The sequence below is a fragment of the Erpetoichthys calabaricus genome, chromosome 4 (assembly GCF_900747795.2).
Source record: "Erpetoichthys calabaricus chromosome 4, fErpCal1.3, whole genome shotgun sequence".
NCBI lineage: Eukaryota > Metazoa > Chordata > Cladistia > Polypteriformes > Polypteridae > Erpetoichthys > Erpetoichthys calabaricus.
In genome coordinates, this window is record NC_041397.2 from 188,576,460 (window position 1) to 188,596,861 (window position 20,402).

A 20,402-nucleotide genomic window follows, 5' to 3' on the forward strand; every position below is an offset into this window, starting at 1 on the left:
GACACACAATACACGGCACAGCCCACGAAGAACGGACATCTCAGCAAGTAAACATCAACAAAAGAAAGGCTGAAAGAAAGAAAAATACGACCAACAAAAAGAATGAGGTCAAAGTCCCTTGCCATTTAATATAGACTGTTCCTACTAATGTTTATGCACTACTGTTTTAGCGCCCGTTATTGTAACGGGCTAAATGACTAGTATTGTAATAAGCATGGCGACAGAAAAGGCAGACACACACACATATACACCCAGACCACTGCAGGTACTAGAGAAGTGCTTCTGTTTGCTACAATATCTATTGCATCACCGTATGGCATAATAACAGCAAACGCAATTTAGATAAATATTGTGGTCTATGAATATAGTACGTATTAAAACACTGCACCTATATTGAGGCATGGCTTATTTCCATTAGTCAGTAATATTAACATACTTTTGTTATTTGCTTAGACTTGCAGTCAGAAAGTGGATACACTGGGGTGGTGTTAGTGTCATTAGGCGCATTTACTGATTCATGTGTTTTGAGTACTGAAATCTGCATCTCATTTAGCTCATCATCAACTCTCTTAACAGCAGTCCTTTTCGCCTTCTTTTGATGGGAGTGGCACACCATTTACTTTGGCGGCTCTGAGGCTAGGGCTCTGCACTAGCAATCGGAAGGTTGCCGGTTCAGATCCCGTAAAAGCCAAAAAAGGGACTCTGCTCTGTTGGGCCCTTGAGCAAGGCCCTTAACCTGCAATTGCTGAGCGCTTTGAGTAGTGAGAAAAGAGCTATATAACTGCAAAGAATTATTACTTTGCAATTCATATTTTCATGAATGTAGCTGTGATTTTTTCTAACCTTACATCAACTCTGACTCTGTGTGTTAACAACAGAAGGCACACACAGCACCTGCAACATCATATCACTTACTTTTACCATTAGTCCATTGAAGTCTTTGAACGAAAATGTATAACCTGACTTTCCAGAAAGTTTTTTCCCTTGCAATAGGTTATGTTTATTTTTAACACATGCAACACACATTAGTATGTTTAATAGAGGTCTTTTTAGCAGACTTTTCAGCTGTAAAGAGTTTATTGTAATCAGAAGCTTACTCTCTGTTGTACCAGGTTAACAAAAGCACTGTTGCTCTTTTCAGTTCAAAATAACTGCTTTGAGTAGTATGACACTCAATTCTCACCTACTTTTAAGCACAATTCACTCATGGTTGTCTCCAGGCATGTCTATACATCTGGCTCTGCAACACTAGGGCATAGGTGTTCACATTTGTAACCTGTATGGATCAAATGCCATTGGTATTATGTGATTTGAATTCAAATTTGTAGTGTCATTGCAACTAATGTAAACAAATCTCTTAAAATCTATAACAAAGAATACATTTTTAATTTCATTTACTACCTCTTCATTGTCAAAGGTTTTCTAAAAATTCTTCCTCACTCATAAAGCAATGCTATGTCAATCCTATTCCTTCTTCTTCTAACTAGCTTTCTTGAGCTTGCAGCTTTTACTGTTGCTATTGAAAGTAGAGCCGGACTAGTGTCATTTTAAGAATTCTCAGATACGTATGTATGACCAATTTATTATTTTGATGCTTTACACATACCAGTTTGGAAAACTACTTCCCAGGAAAAATGGGAAAAGCATTGAATAGAAGATCACGTTTCAGTAGGCCCAATGTTTTTGTGGAAGGAACAAATAAATGAAAAATATAAAGCAAAGGCACACAATTTAAAGCATAGTAATTGAATGTCAGTAGTATATTGTTTAAAGTTTCATGTCAAGTTAGCAATAGCACACATAACAGAAATAAAGATTCACTGATATACATCATGTATATTCATTGTTTATCTCCACAATATGATTTGGTAATATTTAAAATTAAGATCATTGATGTGAGGAAAATGTAACTGGTAAATGTTTTCATTGTGTTGCAGGTGACAGTCCACTGTGTAGCATCCCCATTGAAAATATCCTCGCTGTTGAAAAATTAGAGGAGGAGTCTTTCCGAATGAAAAATGTAAGAACCCTAATATTTTCCAAGTACCTTACTAGCACAAGTGCCTTGTCTTCATACAGAGCAGTGCAAGTTTTAAATGAACTTGATCAAAAAATGTGTTCACTGTCATCTAGGCAACAAGATACATAACAATACTCTATTAGAAGTTCTTTAAATATTGTACTACTTTTTTCTTTGTGTTACATTTTACAGTAATTTAAATGTTAAATTTTAAAATTTGTTTTACTATTGTCATTCAGCTATAGTTCTGCTTATGGACAATAATTCAATCAAAGCATATTATATAGGCTTAGTCTGAGGTAAGTGAGGGTAGCAACCTAATTACACCTTGCAACTGATTATGCCATGGACCAGCTCCATAGAAATAGAAAATAATGTTTCAACTCAACTCAGCTTTGAGTTGAGCACCAAATTTGTGCATTTTGACTTATAAAGTTGTATCAAAAGTTGTAAGAGGAAGGATTCTAAATTCCTGTCTGTTCTTGCAGATGTTCCAGGTCATTCAACCAGAAAGAGCCTTGTACATTCAGGCCAATAACTGTGTGGAGGCCCGTGACTGGATTGACATCCTCACCAAGGTCAGCCAGTGCAACAAAAAGCGCCTATCTACATACCATCCATCTGCATACCTCAATGGACACTGGCTTTGTTGTCGAGCTTCTTCAGAGATTGCTCAAGGATGTACACCATGTACAGGGTAAGACTTGTGAAAGGCGCTATATAGGCAACCGACCCGACACAGACTGACACCAGAGGCACACATAAAATAAAACACAAAGATTTATTTTCTTCAGCTGAGGTCCACGTCTTCCCCGTGTCCCTCAGCCCTAACACAGTCCTCAAAACACACCACAATAAAGCATAACACCACACTGTTTCTTCCTCCACTCCTCCAAGGCATCTTCTTTGTCGTCGTCCTTCTCCCGACTCTGGTGCCTTGATTAGTGGAGGCAGGCTTCTTTTACAGCCCACCCGGAAGTGCTTCAGGTGGTAATTAGCCTAATTAGGCTGCAGTTCCGGGTGTGGCTGCATCACAGCCCAGACGGGCTCGTTAAGTCATTCAGCTCCCCCTGGCGGTGGCCACGGAGCCCAAAAGGTATGAGCTCCGAAGTCCCATGCCTGTGGCCCCGAAGCAACCCAGGGGGGCTACCACCAAGTGTTTCGGGGGACATAGCATGGATCCCATGGCTGCTCCCCTGGCTCTAGTGCCAAAGAGGCGTCTCAGCCGGGCATGGGTCCTGGCTGTCCGCCACAGACTACATACAGAGTTGCTAAATTATGATTTAGTGTTTTTATGCAACCCACTTTGTAGAGATCTCACCTAATGACAGAAGGGTTCTTTGACAGAAAAATTGCAAGTTGAAAATTTAGTTTAGAGCAGTTGATCATTATTGCACAGTTTAGAGCAGTTGATTATTATTGTGTGTTATTTCCATTAGACATTTATCAAGTATGACGGTTTTACCAAACGTTTTTTTCATTCCAGAGGTTTACCGGCAAACATCCAGCTTGATATTGATGGAGACAGAGAAACTGAACGCATCTATTCCTTATTCAATACCTACATTAGCAAACTGGAAAAAATGATGGGTAAGCTCTTCTCAACTTTGAAGAAACTCTTCCACATGTAGATTTTGAAAGTTTAAGGAACTGGAGAAGACAAAAATAAAAAATCCCAATAGATATTTAGTTAGCTGTCCAGCATGTAATAGTGGAGTTCTACCGCTCGAGAGAAAATCAGCTCATTGCCATGCCTCCCAGAAACAACTTTGAACACACTTTCTATATGCTCTTTGCTCTTAGCTGAACCTACAACTTTGTGCTCACTTGAAGCTGTGCATAATGACAGCATTCTGACTTTTTTTATGCCTGTTTCAGGATTCTAAAGTCTTTGCTTTTGACTAACAAAACATCTTTACTTCTGTTTTCTCATTTCATATTAAACTTTTTTGTCCATTTGTAACTGTACTTGCCTTCACCTTTGTAACTTTTTAACATCCTGAGTGGTTTTACTGAAATTAACAGGCCTCTAGTGTTTTGTAATGTTAATAACCAGGTAACATTTTGTACTGAGTGATTCATTATTAAGTCACTGCATCCATGGACTTGCATCCTGAGACACAGACACACACCCCTACTGACATTATGCTCAAAGTGGTCAAATCACATTCAGGGATGCCTAAAACATGTAAATCCATTTAAAATGCCAAAATATAGGTGTGTATGTACTGTATGCCTACAGTATATGTGAAGAAAATAAAAATTAAACAGATGTGCTTCCTAATCTACCGTCTCACAAGTTCTAGGCCTCTATGGAACAGATGAAGAACTTAATCTGCAAAACTTCATTAGCAAGGGAGGCTATTCTTGATCTCACAGAGTTGTAATAGCACTACTCAATGCAACATGTTCTTATGTGTTGTTTTTGTTCTTTATACTACTTGTAAAGAAAAAGAAACGTGTTTTAGCAACTTCTGTTGTTTCTTTGAGTAATAAATGGTTATTAAAAACATTAGGAAAGGTCTTTAGTTGCACTTCAATAAAAGTAATTGCTTTCTCATTTAAAGCTGTTAAGTTTGTTTTGTTTGGTTTTCCATAACCATATTATATGAACATTTTAGAAAGACAGAGGAAGATACTGTATTTCTGGCATTTTAGCTGGCACAGGATAAAAAAGCAACAAATTTTTACTGATAATCTGCCATACATAAGTTAGCAACATAGTCCACTTCAGAGACATCTGTTCTTTTTTTAACAAAACTTCTTTGAACTGTTTTTGAAACTGTAGGCAGGCAGTGTAGCACAGTTGTTAAAGCTTTAGACTTCAAACCATGAGGTTGTGGGTTCAAATCCTACTACTGACACTATGTGACTCTGAGCAAGTTACATCAGCCAGTTGTGCTCCAATTGGAAAAACAAATACAAATGTAACCAATTGTATCTCGAGTGTTGTAAGGTGCTTTGGATAAAAGTGTCAGCCAAATAAATATAAGTGTAGCCCCATCTAGTGGCTGCCAAGACTTAATTTAAAAAGCAGTAGGTTTTTCTATTGCTGTATACAGTATGTTGATGTTATCAATCCTGGTTCTTTAAAAACGGGGTGTCATGGGATACCTTGAGATTGAAATGAGATTGCACTAGATGTTTATGATTCTAGTGACTGATTGAAACACAATTTAAATTAGTTGTTTTACACATACTTAGCAGCCATTAGTATGTTTCCAAAGTAACCAGGAATATGCATATTTCAAAGATCTAGGGTTATATGCTTGCATTTTGAGACAGCAAAACTTTGCTAGATGCCCTTTTCCAGGCTGAAAACAAAACCTGAACACCCAGCCCATCCTTGCTTACTTTACTTACTCTATTGAATATTAGGGCAACTTTGGTTGTTTATATAGACTTTCTTATTTATCCTTTAAATCTGAAAAAATAATCTTAACTATAAGAAGTATGGGTGCATTTGTTGTGTGGATTGTCCCAGACATTTCTTTTACACTATTTGTCCTCAATATTATCCTCATGAAAGATCAAATAAATACTATATGTTTTCTTCACACTTTAAAAGGACAGAATTTTGTCCCCCAACATGTGGGATCTTTAACTATGTTGTGCTCAAGGACTGTACACATATGAAATTAAGGAGGTCCCTCATAAATCCATTGGTTATATTCTCATTCTTATTAAAATGCTGACCAATTATTGCATGCAAAGACTATTGCTGTGCCAAGTGCTTCAAAGTTAGCATTATGCCAGCAATTATATGTATTGTATCCATCCATCCATCCACTGAACTGATTAATCTGCTTAATCCACGTCGGGCTAAAGGAGAACTTCACTTCACAGTATTTGGCACAATCCAGATGGGATGTTAGTGTGTCAAAAGGCATACAACCTGACTGGGCCAGTTTTGAAACATCACTTAACCAAGTATACATCTCCTCTGGATGAAGTAAGAAAACCAGAGCACCAGATAAAACCTACACAAATACTAGGAGATTGTATAAACTGCACTCCGTTACCAGGCCAGGATTTGAAATCAGTCTTCTGGAGCTGTGGAGCTACAGAGCTAAACCCTGTGTCATCATGCCACTCAATAAGAATAACACTAAAAAGCAAAAATATGTTTAAAGAACCTGACAGTGACATGTGCAAGGCAAGTACACCCCCCTCTTGGATTACAAATGCATAAGAAACCCTTGCACCAATAATAAAAATATGTCCCACTTCACACTTTAAAGAAAAAAAAACACAGCATTCTTGTCCACAGATGTAAAAATATTGCAAACTGTCAATGATTCTTTGGTTTGTGAGATTAAATAAGTAATGCTACATTGTGTCATGATCTGGTGTTTATTTTGAATTTTTTATAGATTCCCCTTGCCCTCTAAAAATACTTGAAACTTCATGAAGGGGATTTTAAAGGTCAAAGAATCTGGTTGTCACATTGATTTTTGATTTAGATGCAGTTTTAATGATAATAAAAGTTAATGCCATTCTACCACAATGTCATCATTTTTTTCTGTGGGCCTCCACCATTTTGTGACTTGTGTTTGCTTGCATGCCTGGAGGTTGCTGGGTAGGATGTGTGCAATGTTAAACGTCATTACCACAACTGTATAAAGGTCAGGATCATAAACTTTGCAATTGTGTATGTTTGGAGATAATACTTAAACACCTAGTGTTACTGTTGATCTCTGTTTTTGTATTTTTTATTTTATTGATTTTATTTGAAGAAAACATCCCATATACTCAAGGCAAACTTAACAAACCAGAATTCAAACCAAGCCTGAGAGAAAGAGAGGAGAGCCAACAGCATGAGCAAATCTTTAAAAACAACAAAGAAAGAGAATGTCCTTTTCCCAGATATAAATGCTTATTCTATTTTTTTATATTTTTATTTTAATTAGAAACAAATAACATTCCATGCAGTCAAGTCAAATTTAACAAATCAAAGCAAAATTCGACCCCCATCCAAGAAAAAGAGAGAGGAGCCAGCACTCTATAAAAGGAGAAAGAAAAGAAGGGTATCCTTTTCCTCAAAATGGAAGCTTATTCTAAAATGTTATTGATTAGATCATGCCATATTGAAGAGATCCTCTAAGTGAAAATTAGATTTTTCCAATTTCAAGTAGTATAGAACACTGGTTACCCACTGACTTAAGAGTGGTGGGATGGTATTCTTCCAGTTGAGCAAGAGTGGAGTAAAGGAAATTACAGTTTGTTTGTCCTCCTCCACTTTAAGGCTGTCTGGGAGTAAACCAAACAGAGCTATAAAACGTTAGGAGTGATTTTGACAGCAAGGCTATCTGATAGGCACACAAAGATTTTTGCCCAAAATATTGTTAATTTGGTGCACACCCAGAACAAGTGGCCCAGTGAGAATGGAGCTAGATTGCAATGTTCACATGTTGAATCTTGCCCTGGAAACATTTTGGACAATTTTAAACGAGCTAAATGTGCTTGATAGAAGATTTTAAGTTGAATGACTGAATGCTTAGCACATATTGAGCTCGAGTGTATTCAGTGCATGGCTGCCATTCACTTCTTTTCTGAAATACTGAGTGATAGATCTTTTCCCAATGTACTCTGGGGTCTTTGAAATGAAGAGACTTTAAAATATTTTTTTAACTTGTAGAGATACTATGTGAGTCTTCAAGACTGATCAATAATTCTTCTGGAATATAATCAATTTGCTTGGAGATGAATTCTATACAGTTCTCATCATCTAATGACAGGGGAATAAGATGCCACCTATGAGATGAGTGTGTAGAGCATAGTGATTTAAGTTCCATGATCAGAATGTTGTGGCTGGAAATAACAATAGCATCATACTTGCAAAGTGGGGGGATGGTACAATACATATACAGTATGTGATCCAGTGTATTATTCCCTCTAGCTGTGAAATCAACAAACTGATAAAATTTGGAGAGCCCAATTTTAAGGCTGACGTGATTAAAATTGCTACTGTAATAAACACAACGTGTAGATGAATATTTTGTAGACAATTTGATCCACATATGGTTTTAGCTGCTGAGATCTCGGTATCCAATTTGAAGTCCTCTCCAATTATTTTAGAGAATAATTTAGCTATGAATTTCACTGGGTTTTGAGTCTTAAAGTTTTTAGGGAAATCTTCGATTCTGATATTGTTCTTTCTAGATCTGTTTTTCAGCACAGCTAGTTTATCACTGGGCATTTTGCATTCGGATTCTACAGCAATTGCTTTTTTGTTGATGGCAGAAGTCAACTGTTCTTCAACATCTTCAATATGAGTCATAAACATTTGCTTAAATGAATACAAAGTACCCTTAATTTTATTCTCAGTTTTCCTCATATTTTCCTGTATTTTTTCATCAATTCTTGCTAGTCTTTTATATCCTGAAGCAGCTGTCTATTCTTTTGTCAGTTTTGTCATTTCTCATGTCATTTGTCATGTGCATATCCTTCTTTACATGCTTTATATCCTTCTTTATGTCACTGTTTATATCATTTATATTCCTCCTAAATGTGGTAATCATTACTGCATCAACTGTCTCTAGACAGTTCATTTCCATTTTTCCTGCACTCCAAAGGTGGAGTTATTTTTGATGCTGTTGACTCACTGGTAGTAGTGGTACCAGTTGACAATGGGGTTAGACAGGCAAAATAACTATACAAAATAACTTTTGCCCTGTACAGTCTGTATACTTTGGTTTGCGTTCAAATAAGAATCATGAAATATAGATAAAAGGTTTGTGTTGTGTATCTTTAATTTAATTATCTGAAATAGATTAATTTTGGGGCGGCACGGTGGCGCAGTGGGTAGCGCTGCTGCCTCGCAGTTGGGATATCTGGGGACCTGGGTTCGCTTCCCTGGTCCTCCCTGCGTGGAGTTTGCATGTTCTCCCCGTGTCTGCGTGGGTTTCCTCCGGGCGCTCCGGTTTCCTCCCACAGTCCAAAAACATGCAGGTTAGGTGGATTGGCGATTCTAAATTGGCCCTAGTGTGTGCTTGGTGTGTGGGTGTGTTTGTGTGCTTCCTGCGGTGGGTTGGCACCCTGCCCGGGATTGTTTCCTGCCTTGTGCCCTGTGTTGGCTGGGATTGGCTTCAGCAGACCCCCGTGACCCTGTGTTCGGATTCAGCGGGTTGGAAAATGGATGGATGGATGGATTAATTTTGTTTCTGTAAATGCATAAATTAAATTAAATGAACTTTTATTAAAATAATAAGCAGAAAACTACTTTATACTGCTTGTAAACTTGTCCTAATTGTTGCCTGTTTTGTGCAAGACTCCCATAACATGTTTTGCTTCTTTTTCTTTTATACAGAGGCTTGTGGGAGCAAATCAGTGTATGATGGTCCAGAACAAGAAGAGTACTCTAGCTTTGTTATTGATGATCCTCAGGAAACATACAAAACACTAAAGCTGATTGCAGAAAGAGTGCACATCCTAGAGCAGGAGCATGCCCAATACAAGAGAGACAAGTTTAAGAAAACCAAGTATGGAAGCCAGTAAGTATTGACAGGTGGCAAGACTAATGCTGTAGTCAAGCAAATTTTAGAGATTGTTTTAAATGTACAAAAAAATGCGTAGGTCATCAATGTCTTCTGTTATTTTCAATTATGTCCACACTGTTTGTCTGAGAATGTTGTTTGCTGAATGCATATGTAATGACTAGTATTATAGGGGAGAGAAATGTTTAAACTGAATAGAGGATCACTCAGGGGCTAAAACCCTTGATGTAAGAGATACAAAGAAGAACACATCCAAATGGAGTTCTATCACTGGTTGCATATGAACCACTCCTTCACGAGACCAGTTTTGTACCATAAATCTGCCATTCTGTTTACTTTTGAGATGTCTGAAGAACCCTATGTGAAGAGCATGCAATCCTAGGATCAAGACACTGTGAACTACCAACAAGATTCCTTGCATCACCACCAAAAGCAAAATGCCTGCTTTTTAATTAAAGACATTTTAATACAGTACTTCAAGTGTTTATTAACAATAAACTGTATGTCCTATTTAAACAATCTTGGTCATCAAGATCCGTGATTAATGATTGAACGTTTATTAAATCTGCACCATCGCTTTTATTAAAACAGCTTCATCTATTTAATTAAAACAACAAAATAGTATACCTGTTTGCTTTACTTGCAAGAGCAGTATTAACATATTGTATCCGTACAACACATCCTGCATTCTTGACATAGATACTAGTAAATGCATTTAATGTGTAATTTCATCATCACATGCCAATTCTTACATTTCATTTTTCTGTTAACAGCTACTGCTTCCTAAACATATTTAATGATCATGCTAATTTCTCTTTAGCATTAGGCATTATTTTGGTATATGTCAATATTTTGCTTGGGTTTCTGTTATGTTTTAACACAATGGTCACTGATTCTCTGATCCCATTAATATGAAGAAACACAGTTTTGGTTTGATTTTGTAAATGTTACATTTCCTTATAAGGCTTTGGTCCTAGGACTTCAGATCCTGAGGTTATAGATTCAAATCCTACTAGTAAGACTGTGTGACCATTAGCAGATCATTTCGCCTATCTTTGCTCCAGTTAGAAAACCAAAATAAGTGTAAAAAATTGTATTTCAAATGTTGTAAGTTGTCTTTGATAAAGGAGTCAGTCAAATAATAACTAATAATAGTATTATGTCACTGGAGCTGCTTACTCTTGAACATGCTATACACAATTGTGCAAAACATAATTTTACAGGAAATGTGTATCTTTTGAATTGAAACTGGTATACATATAATGCAACGTTGACTGACTCATTGACTTGCTCACTCATTCATTCACTCACTTATCAAAAAAAGCACTATTTGCTATTTAGTTAAAAAGCTGAAATTAGACAGGATGGTACATCTAGGTCAGTAGGTATACGCTAAGAAACCCTCCAGGACATATATATATATATATATATATATATATATATATATATTAGAGTTAAACCCTCCCCACAACACATAAACTAAATACACCAAAATCTCAAAACAGCTTTGTTGAAATTTGGTGACATTATAGAAAAAAGAAAATCAGCCAATATGTTTTTTTTTTTCATTTGTCGATATTTATTAATATTATGTTAAAGTACATATCTGCTCTGTGCTGACAAGGGGCTTTATACAAATAGCAGAACAGAGCAGAAATGATTGACGGGCAATGCAAATAGTAGCACTAATCAATAGGGTGGAAGAACTGAAGACAGGGTGGTGTCCTGAACAAGAGAAAAGTGACATGATCATGTTGTGAAATGGAAAAGTTTGGTGAAACTCAAGGAAAATCCAAAGCTCAATGGTTAATAGTCTCTGTTGAAACTGGCACTCTTAGATGCATACCAGTTTTCATCTTGGTTATTGGTTATGACACTGAAAACTACAAGGGGGACTGACCCCCAACTCTTCAATCAGTGTATTTTAATAGTACAATGTCCCAGAATCAGTCATCAGTCTTAAATTTCTAATGATGAAGCCATAGAAATTGTGTTGCAACACTTGAAGCTACTGCTCTTCGCTCTTCATTTTAATACATCAAAATAACTCATAAGGTATTGACAATTATGTATATCCAATTCAAGCACTGCTTTGCATTTACATTCATATCTGGGGATTTTACTGGGTGACTACATAGAACTGATGAAAAACATGAAATGAAACACTGAACTTGAGTGAATGGCGTAAGCAAATGAAAATCATAAAACATATAACAATGATAATAAAATGTTTTTAAATTTTACATTATTCTTATTGATTATCCATTTTAGCTCAAAACAATACACTTTTCTGTAAAATTGTATTTTGTAGTGTCCACCAACAAAAGCCAAGTCACTAGGAAAAGTAGAACCTGATCTAATGCAGGAATGTTTTGCTCATGGACAATTGTGTATAGCATGTTTAAGAGCAGGGGTGGGCAAAGTCATTCCTGGAGGGCCGCAGTGGCCACGGGTTTTTGTTCCAACCCAGTTGCTTAATTAGAAAACAATCCTTGCCAATAATTACATTTAATGGCTTGTTAGTGCTTTAACTCTGCTATGTCAAGTCATTCTCATATCCTAGATTTTTTTTTCCATTCTAAGGATATCATGCAAATACTTTGAAGGCTAAAATGAATGAGTAATTCTCAATCCTTCACTTTTTTCTCTTCTCTTTCCTTCCAAGTATTTAATTAAAACAAATAGTGCACGATAAATACACACAGGTGTAAAGGGTAACAAGCAAAATGGATAACTGCTGGTTTCTTTTGTCATTTGCATCTTATTGCTAATAAGGAGCAATTAAAAAACGAGAATGCAGCTGTTTAAGACTTAAATAACCAATAGGGGTTCAAAATCTTAATGAGGGAGATAACTAAAATGAAGCAGAAGTGTTTCTAGTGCAATAAGTGCTTCTTATTAAGCAATTGGGTTGGAATAAAAACCTGCAGCCACTGTGGCCCTCCAGGAATGACTTCGTCCATCCCTGTTTAAGAGTAAGCAGCTCCAGTGACCTAATAATATTATTATTGTTTCTTATTAATGAAAATAATGCCTTTATCTGTCCTGCGGTGGGTTGGCACCCTGCCCAGGATTGGTTCCTGCCTTGTGCCCTGTGTTGGCTGGGATTGGCTCCAGCAGACCCCCGTGACCCTGTGTTCGGATTCAGCGGGTTGGGAAATGGATGGATGGATGCCTTTATCCAAAGCAACCTACAACATTTGAAATACAATTGATTACCGGTATATTTTTCCAATTAATGTACAGGCAAGTAAATAGACTTGCTCATAATCACACAGCACCAATAGCATGATTTTAAACCCCTTCTCTTCTCCTAACAAAATGAAAAATTAGGATATGGGGATTAGGAAAAAAAATTTCTAAGGCCTTAGATTACCCTGGGAAATGAAAATGAAATTTATTGATTAAAAAAAAGAAAGAAAAGTTGAAACTGCAACTAATATAATTAGGGTCATATAAACTGTACAGCAGTAAAGTCTTTGCCATTCATCATGTAATCTCTCCTACCACTTAATAATAATGATACATTTTATTTATATAGCACCTTTCTTATTCTCAGGGAAAACTTTATCCAATACAGGGTGTCATGAATTTCCCTGTTGTGCTCATTTCTTTTGCTGCTGTTTGGAATGTCATTACTGATTTGACAATGATGGCTCCACTAGTCACTCATCTCTCACAGTACAGGTTGACAAAAAATGAATGTACCAAAAGATTTGAATAACTTATCCTTTCAATGATGACAGCAACAACTTTGATCTGAATACATGGAATAGTCTTTTGAATTTTAATTCAGTTTCTTTTTGAGGCTGTATCATTCTTTGTCTCTATTTTTAGAAAATCTTTTACAAGAATCTGAATGAAACCTTAGATTAATAGATGACAGCTGACATGTATAAGTTTATTATTGAATTGAGGTTAGCTAAAAAAAAGTTAGGTAATACAGTGGTAACTGTTTGTAATTCAATCCTTGGTCTAGTCATGAGTTTGCATGTTGTCCCTTTTTCTATTTGGGTTTTCACTCTGTGTTCCAGTTTCCTCCAACAACTGAATGATGTTTAAGTTAAGATGCTTATTGATTCCAAATGTACTTTGTATGTGTGAGTGTGTGCATAAGTGTGGCTTTCACTTTCCAGGCAATGCAGCCAAACAGATGCAGATGTCGAAAACACATGAATGAATGAATCAGAAACATTAAAGTTTTAATGTAATATAATTAATCCAATTTAGTGTCCAAGTTGAACCATATCCCAACAATGCTAGGTGTAAGGCAGGAAACAGCCCTGAACAAGGTTCCAGTCCAGGACTCACTCACGCACACACATGCCTTTGAGAATGTGGACGATCCACACAGATTTGGAGAGAACATGCATACTCCATGCCCACAACAGCTAGGCACTGAATAGAATCCCAGGATGCTTAACCAATGATGCAGCTGCACTTACCACTGCACTACCGTATTGCTACAGAGTATAATTTAAAATAAATAGAATATTCTCACATTCTTCCTCCATCTGTGGGGATTTTCTTCTGGGTACTTTATTTCATCCTGCATCCACAAAGGCATGCAGGTTAGGTTAATTAGGGATTCCAGATTGTCAATATGCATTATGGGTATGTGCACGAATGGGCACTGCAATGGATCTTCTGCTTCGTTTCCAGGGCTGCTATGACCCTGAATTGCATTAAGTGGGTTTGAGAAGGTAAAGTTAGAAATCATCTGAACCCTAAACTTTACATGCTTATTTTTTCTTTCTGCTGTCAGTATCTCTAGTTCCGTCAGATATTATTTAACACAAGAAAAATAAAATGTTATTCACTTTTGAGAATATTTATGTTAGTGGGCTTTACATGAATATAAACACTGTGTTATTTACTCTTCAGTTACATGCGTATTGCCAATATAAAATTGTTCATCTATCCAAAAAACAGACCTAATTGGGAAAAAATCCAGAAAGCAGGAATTAATGTAAGCAACGTTCATTTATATTGATATTTTTATTTAATTTCTTTTCAGAGAACACCCTATCGGAGACAAGAGTTTCCAGAATTATATTCAACAGCAATCAGAGACGTTAACGTATTCAATCTGAATGGGAGAAACGGATATGCTGTTTTGATGTTAAAGATATCCGAAAGAAATCTACCTAAAATGTTATGATTGATGTAGCATGATGTACAGCTCTGAAGAAAAAAATGTGTCAAGCATACCCAGTTTGTTCGACTAAACGTTTATTTTCACAAACTGTAAAAGTAGTTGCTATGCACTTTAATCATCTGGAAGCTTCACAGATGATATAACTCTGCCTTTTGGCAATGTCAAATGATATTTTCACATTTTGTGTGTCTGTTTTGTTTGTATTGTACCTGAGTCAGTTTATGGGATCAGTTAAATGATTGCCATAGGCCGACAAATACATATATGTATAAAGAACTCCAGAGTAAGATTCAGGGACCAAGGCAATTAAACCCTTTCCTTGTATATGGAGTTAGAAATGCATTTTTGGTGGGTAAAGTTTCAATTCTTTCATGGTGTTACAAAAAGAGAAAAAATACCAGCTCTTCATTTTTCTTTTTTTTTTGTTTTCTTTAAAGGTACAAAGTCAAAATGTAAGAAACTTCTGACAATAATGTAATTACTTTGTGGGAGGGAAATTGTTTGAGGCAGGTTGTTTCTGTGTTCTAACTGGTAAACAATTTACATTTTTGTATGTTGTTTTGTGATATAGAAAGTGGACCCTGCATACATCCCAAATACCTTTTACAGTATGTTTGCAGATCATATCCTAGCCTTTTGTTGCACCAGGGCATGTTGATACAAATAATGGATGTATTTTTACAGGCATTATCTGGTAACACCACTCTGTTGACTAATGACCACTTTCTGGTTCATTTCTTTTATATCAGTTGTAATTTCTCCAAAATACATAAACATTATTCCTTAATTAAATCTCCTACTTTTACTATTGTTTCAAAACTTAAGGTAGAAGCATAAACTCAACACAAAGCACTGTGTATTTTAGCCTGCCATAAAGTGAGAGTGCTCACTCTAAAAAGCACTATTTAAAAATAAACGTTTATTTGGAAAAGAGTTTTGACACTATCCCATAAAGTGATCAAAATTCAACAGGTTTAGGAAAATTTACTCCGGCAATTTAATGATGCCTTGCTAATGTGTTTCTTCCTCAGATGTTCCACAGTAGGAAATATTACTCCATATTTTATTTTGTATGGTACTGTACATATACAGAAGAAAAATGTTTTTGTTTTATATTCCCTGGCACCTGGTCCATTTCTTTATAAAATTATGCACTTCTTATCGTAGTACTAGGGTGCTGTACCGTGTTAGCCATTATGAATGTAGAGAAAAGCCAAGCAAAATGACACCTTTTATTGGCTAACTAGAAAGATTACAATATGCAAGCTTTCGAGGCAACTCAGGCCCCTTCTTCAGGCAAGATGTAATGCACTTCTTATCGTATATTCATCCATCCATCCATCTATTTACTGAACCTATCACTGCATTTATCAATATTCTTAACCCACTTAATCCAATTCATGGTCAACAAGAGTTAGCACCCATCCCAGTATATTGAGCACAAGGCATGGACCAGCTTCATATAAGGTGCCAAGCCATTGCCGGGAACACTCATTTACATACCCACTCTCTCTTCCACTGAGCCATTTGTATTTATTCACTGATCTGTTTACTGAACTATCTTATCCAATTTTAGGTTTGCATTGGGCCAAGTCAAGCTAACCTGTATGTCTTTAGTTTGAGGAAGACAAAACAGAATGCATAGGGAGAAACACTCACAGACATCTGAAGGCTGTGCAAATTCCACACAGACAGGGATAAAGCCGGGGCAGAAACCCAGGACTCTGGAGCAGTGTGGCATCAGCGCTAATACCTGCACACCCCCATATTCTATATTTCCAGAATAGATTATTTAATTGCTAGTACTAGTCCATTAATTTATTCCACTTATGATCTTGATGCCAGAGCCTGTCTTGCCAGCAGCAGTCACAAAGCAGAATCTTACTAAAAGCTGTACACCATTAAATTATAGATTGCATGTTCACATTCACACAGAAACACTGGTCTTTAGTCTAGGTCGAGATGTGTTTAAGCCGCTGGAAAAGCCGGATTCCATAGGCGGAAACTAGCATTGGGAAGAACATACAAACACTTCACCAAGCAAGATGTTGGCCTTAGACCACAGGGTACTAACCATTGTCCTACTCAACCATCCATTTTCTGAACTTTTTTAGTAGGGATCTTGCAACCTGAGATAACTGGGTACAAGGTGGAAGCAAACTAACTAAAAAACAGATACCCCTATGCTCAGTCATACAGGGCCAATTTATAGAGACTGGACCAAGTATCAACCGATTTGACCACAGTGCTAATCACTGTGCCAGTGCATCACCTATTTTCTATTTATTTTCATTTCTGGCTGTATTCAGGTCAGGTTGCAGAGGCTTTGTGTTGTACAGACAGTAGGGGAATACAAGTGTTGTGTATCCCACAGTAGTATTCTTAGCTACACCTGCACCTTTATCAGTAATTACTTAACTGCCACTTGATTTGATTTTTCTCCCTGCTCTGGTTTGTGTGCTTCTCATATTTATGTTTTATATTCTACTTTGATCTCTTAGTATTTTTCCCTTATTCTATGCTTACACCTCATTACTATAATTGAGAACCCTAATTATAGTATTAATATAGGTACACAGTACCAAGGGGAATGAAGACTCAATATGAGGTTGTGTCTAAAGCAGGGTAAATTCACACTTACAGTATGGTCACTTATTCTTTACATGTGCCAGTTAACCTATTGGCAGGAGTGCACAAGCTACGTCAAATATTAATGTGCATTTCAAAAAATGATAAAAAGAATGTTGTAAAAGTCGTGATTTTTTGTAAGTACTTCCAAGTGTAACCTTGTAACAGTGTAAAGTGGCACAAGTTGAAAGATGAAAGTATGTTTGTTCATTTTATAAATGTTTGCTGCATTGTTTAATTTTGCAAGCAGGGTGAAGTGACTGTCAATTTTATTTCTTTTATTTAGTCAGGAGCACTGTAAGTAACAGCAGGTCTATAGTAAGTGAAGCAAAATTAATAGAATGTGCCACCCATCTTTAAATCTTCCACTTCCATCAGTCAGGAGGATTAAAAACAAGAATGCTAAGCTGGAACTGCATATATAAACTCAAGCAATGGTACACAGTACCTCAAATAAACACCCTTTCATTTTTTCAGATGCATGTACATTATTTCATTCGTCGTAGATTCTGAACAGTATCTGTATTTTGAAAAGTAAACGTGCCATGAACGTATTGGAAATGTTGTGTAACATAATCATGACCTCTCCTTAAATGCAAATATTTTGATAAAGGTCCTGCTTTTGTAATTTTAGCCAGAAGTATTAAACATTGGTAGTAATAATGTAAAAAGTTGTGAAAAATAAATATTTTTGTCTGTAAAAAGATGACAAATGCATTAATAGTACTTGCATTTCTTGATGTGTTTTATTACAATATCTTAAATAAATTTGCCAACTGTATCTTGTACTAGAATTTTGTTACAGACTGCAGCCACCTCAGAATAAATCTTGATTGCTGCATTTCTGGTATAAAGCTTTTTTTTCCCTTTTTCACTGTCATATGAATGGGTCTTTTGAAAGACTGCATTGTGTTTGAATACTAATCTTCACTCAGTTGTATTTTTACCTGCCAATTAAAAGAAAAAGATATTTAACATTTCTCCCAAGTGTCTCATTGGTTATTTTTTATGTAAAGTGACATGGATTCTAAAGGATCAAGGGGGGCTCAAATGCATTACTTGAAGTGGAATCCTTGACAACTGTTAAAAAATATGAAGAACAACTTAGCTATTAGTTAACAAACTTGATGAATCGAATGGTTTACTTTCATTTGTCAAACTTGTTATATCTGAGTGAATTAACTAACCCAAGCATTACCTATTATAGCTGCAGGATGCTTTTGAAAATCTTTAATTCAACTGAGATCTTAACTGTGTTGGTTAATTCACATTAAATGAAGCACATATTCATCTCAATATTAGCGGGGCACTGCATTTCTAGTATGTCACCTTGTGGCCCAGATTAGCCCCCATTATGTGGTGTTAGCATCATAAGCACCAAATCTTCTTGGTAGGGCATCATGTTGGCTTCATACCAATCATAATCAGTTTTGCTAGTGTGGTAGGATGCTGATTTCACAAGTAACAAATGATAGTCTTGTAATGTTGCTGTGTCAAAACATTTGTGGTTATATACAGAACACATCATTATCACTTTGACTTTTTTTTTTAAGAATGAGATTTTCTGTATAAGTTGGAATAGTGGTCTGGTAACTGAATATAGGGTATATATTTCAAAAATCCAAATAGATTCTTATTAAATGTGTCAAACATTATTGTATTTTAAGAAACATAAATACAGTTTTTTGATTTCTAATTTACTTGATAGGAAATTAAAGTATACAAATGTCTTACATCTAGCATTATGAAACTGGCACTGTCAACAATCCTTTATTTTTAAATAGGTTTCATCTAAAACTCTTAATTATGTCTATAGTGGGTACACTGTGCACATCATCATGTTGTTTTACACTTTCACAGATCAGTTCAGTCTCAGTTCACGGCAAATCAGAAAATTAAGATCTAAAAACAGCAAAATCAAAAGACCATGTTTTGTTCGGAACAACTTAAATCTTGTGAATTTTCCAGTGGTGTCATATTCGGCATGTCCGGCATTGTCTCCTTATGTATACAAATCCATGGTATTAGTGGCAACAGTTAGTGTCATAGATTGCTGGTATTGATACCCTGCATCTACCATAAGTATTCTTGTGCCAATCTCTCTAACATACAAGTACTTCATGTATGCCATGCCAGGTTATTAAAATGATCTTAAGTATTAATAAAATATATTGCTGATTAACATGCATATTCAAAATACATATAATAAATATATATAAAAATAAATATATATTAGTGACAATGTATAATATATTTATATATTAGTGACCACAAAGGGAGCGTAGGAGCGCCACAGACACCAAACGCAACTAACAAAGGCAATTCCTGGGTTCAAATAAAGTTATTTTATTTGTAACAGAACTTCAATTAGGTTCTTTTAATCAGCACAACACAAACCAGTCCTTCACTTTTCTCCCCTTCCACTCCTCCTTGTCAAGCCTTGTCTACCTCCTCCAAACTCTCACTCTCTGGGTGAATCATACTGGGAGTACATCATTTCATGCTGGTGCCACAGCATTACACTCTGGAAGCACCTCCAGATCAAGCAGAGCAGGAACAAAGTAGAGGAGACCTCCTCCTATAGCACTCCTCTGTCCCCAAGGAGCAGTCTTTCCACACATCCTGGCCAGAATGTCCATCTATCTATTTGCCGTATCCAGCAATGTCTCTTTTTGGCTGGTAATAGAATTATTAAAAATATTTGTTATCTCTTGCTCTACTTGTTCTTTTCCTCTATATTTGTGTGTGTGAACTTCTCTTAACCGATGCTCCCTCTCTCAAGCATGTTCCTGCTTCTCTGTCATTTTTTTGAGATACCTTTCTTAACTCCTGTCCGGTTATATACTTATCGACAATGAAGGCAACTCTCTTCGCATGCCTCATACACCTCTATTCCTCCTAATGCATCTCATACTCACAGTTTTTCTTTTGTTTAGTTACCAAAGACAAATTGACCAATCAAAATGCTTACAGGGACTGGACACACAGACATTAATATTATATATAGTGTGTGTGTGTGTGCATATATAAATATGTACGGTGGTGTGAAAAACTATTTGCCCCCCTTCCTGATTTCTTATTCTTTTGCATGTTTGTCACA

The 20,402-nt window shown here is 36.3% G+C and overlaps 1 protein-coding gene across 3 annotated transcripts in view; it reads left to right on the forward strand.

The window, feature by feature from the left end:
* The window catches only part of rasa3 (RAS p21 protein activator 3), a 310,651-nt gene extending 292,369 nt beyond the window's left edge, over positions 1 to 18,282 (forward strand). For all 3 annotated transcript variants that reach the window (XM_028800053.2, XM_028800054.2, XM_051926869.1), the window contains exons 20-24: positions 1,938 to 2,020; positions 2,509 to 2,717; positions 3,507 to 3,610; positions 9,330 to 9,513; positions 14,534 to 18,282. In XM_028800053.2, the coding sequence (XP_028655886.1) occupies positions 1,938 to 2,020; positions 2,509 to 2,717; positions 3,507 to 3,610; positions 9,330 to 9,513; positions 14,534 to 14,609 (656 nt within the window). In that variant the 3' untranslated portion in view covers positions 14,610 to 18,282. The remainder of the gene's footprint in view (positions 1 to 1,937; positions 2,021 to 2,508; positions 2,718 to 3,506; positions 3,611 to 9,329; positions 9,514 to 14,533) is intronic.
* The last annotated feature ends 2,120 nt before the right edge of the window (positions 18,283 to 20,402 follow it).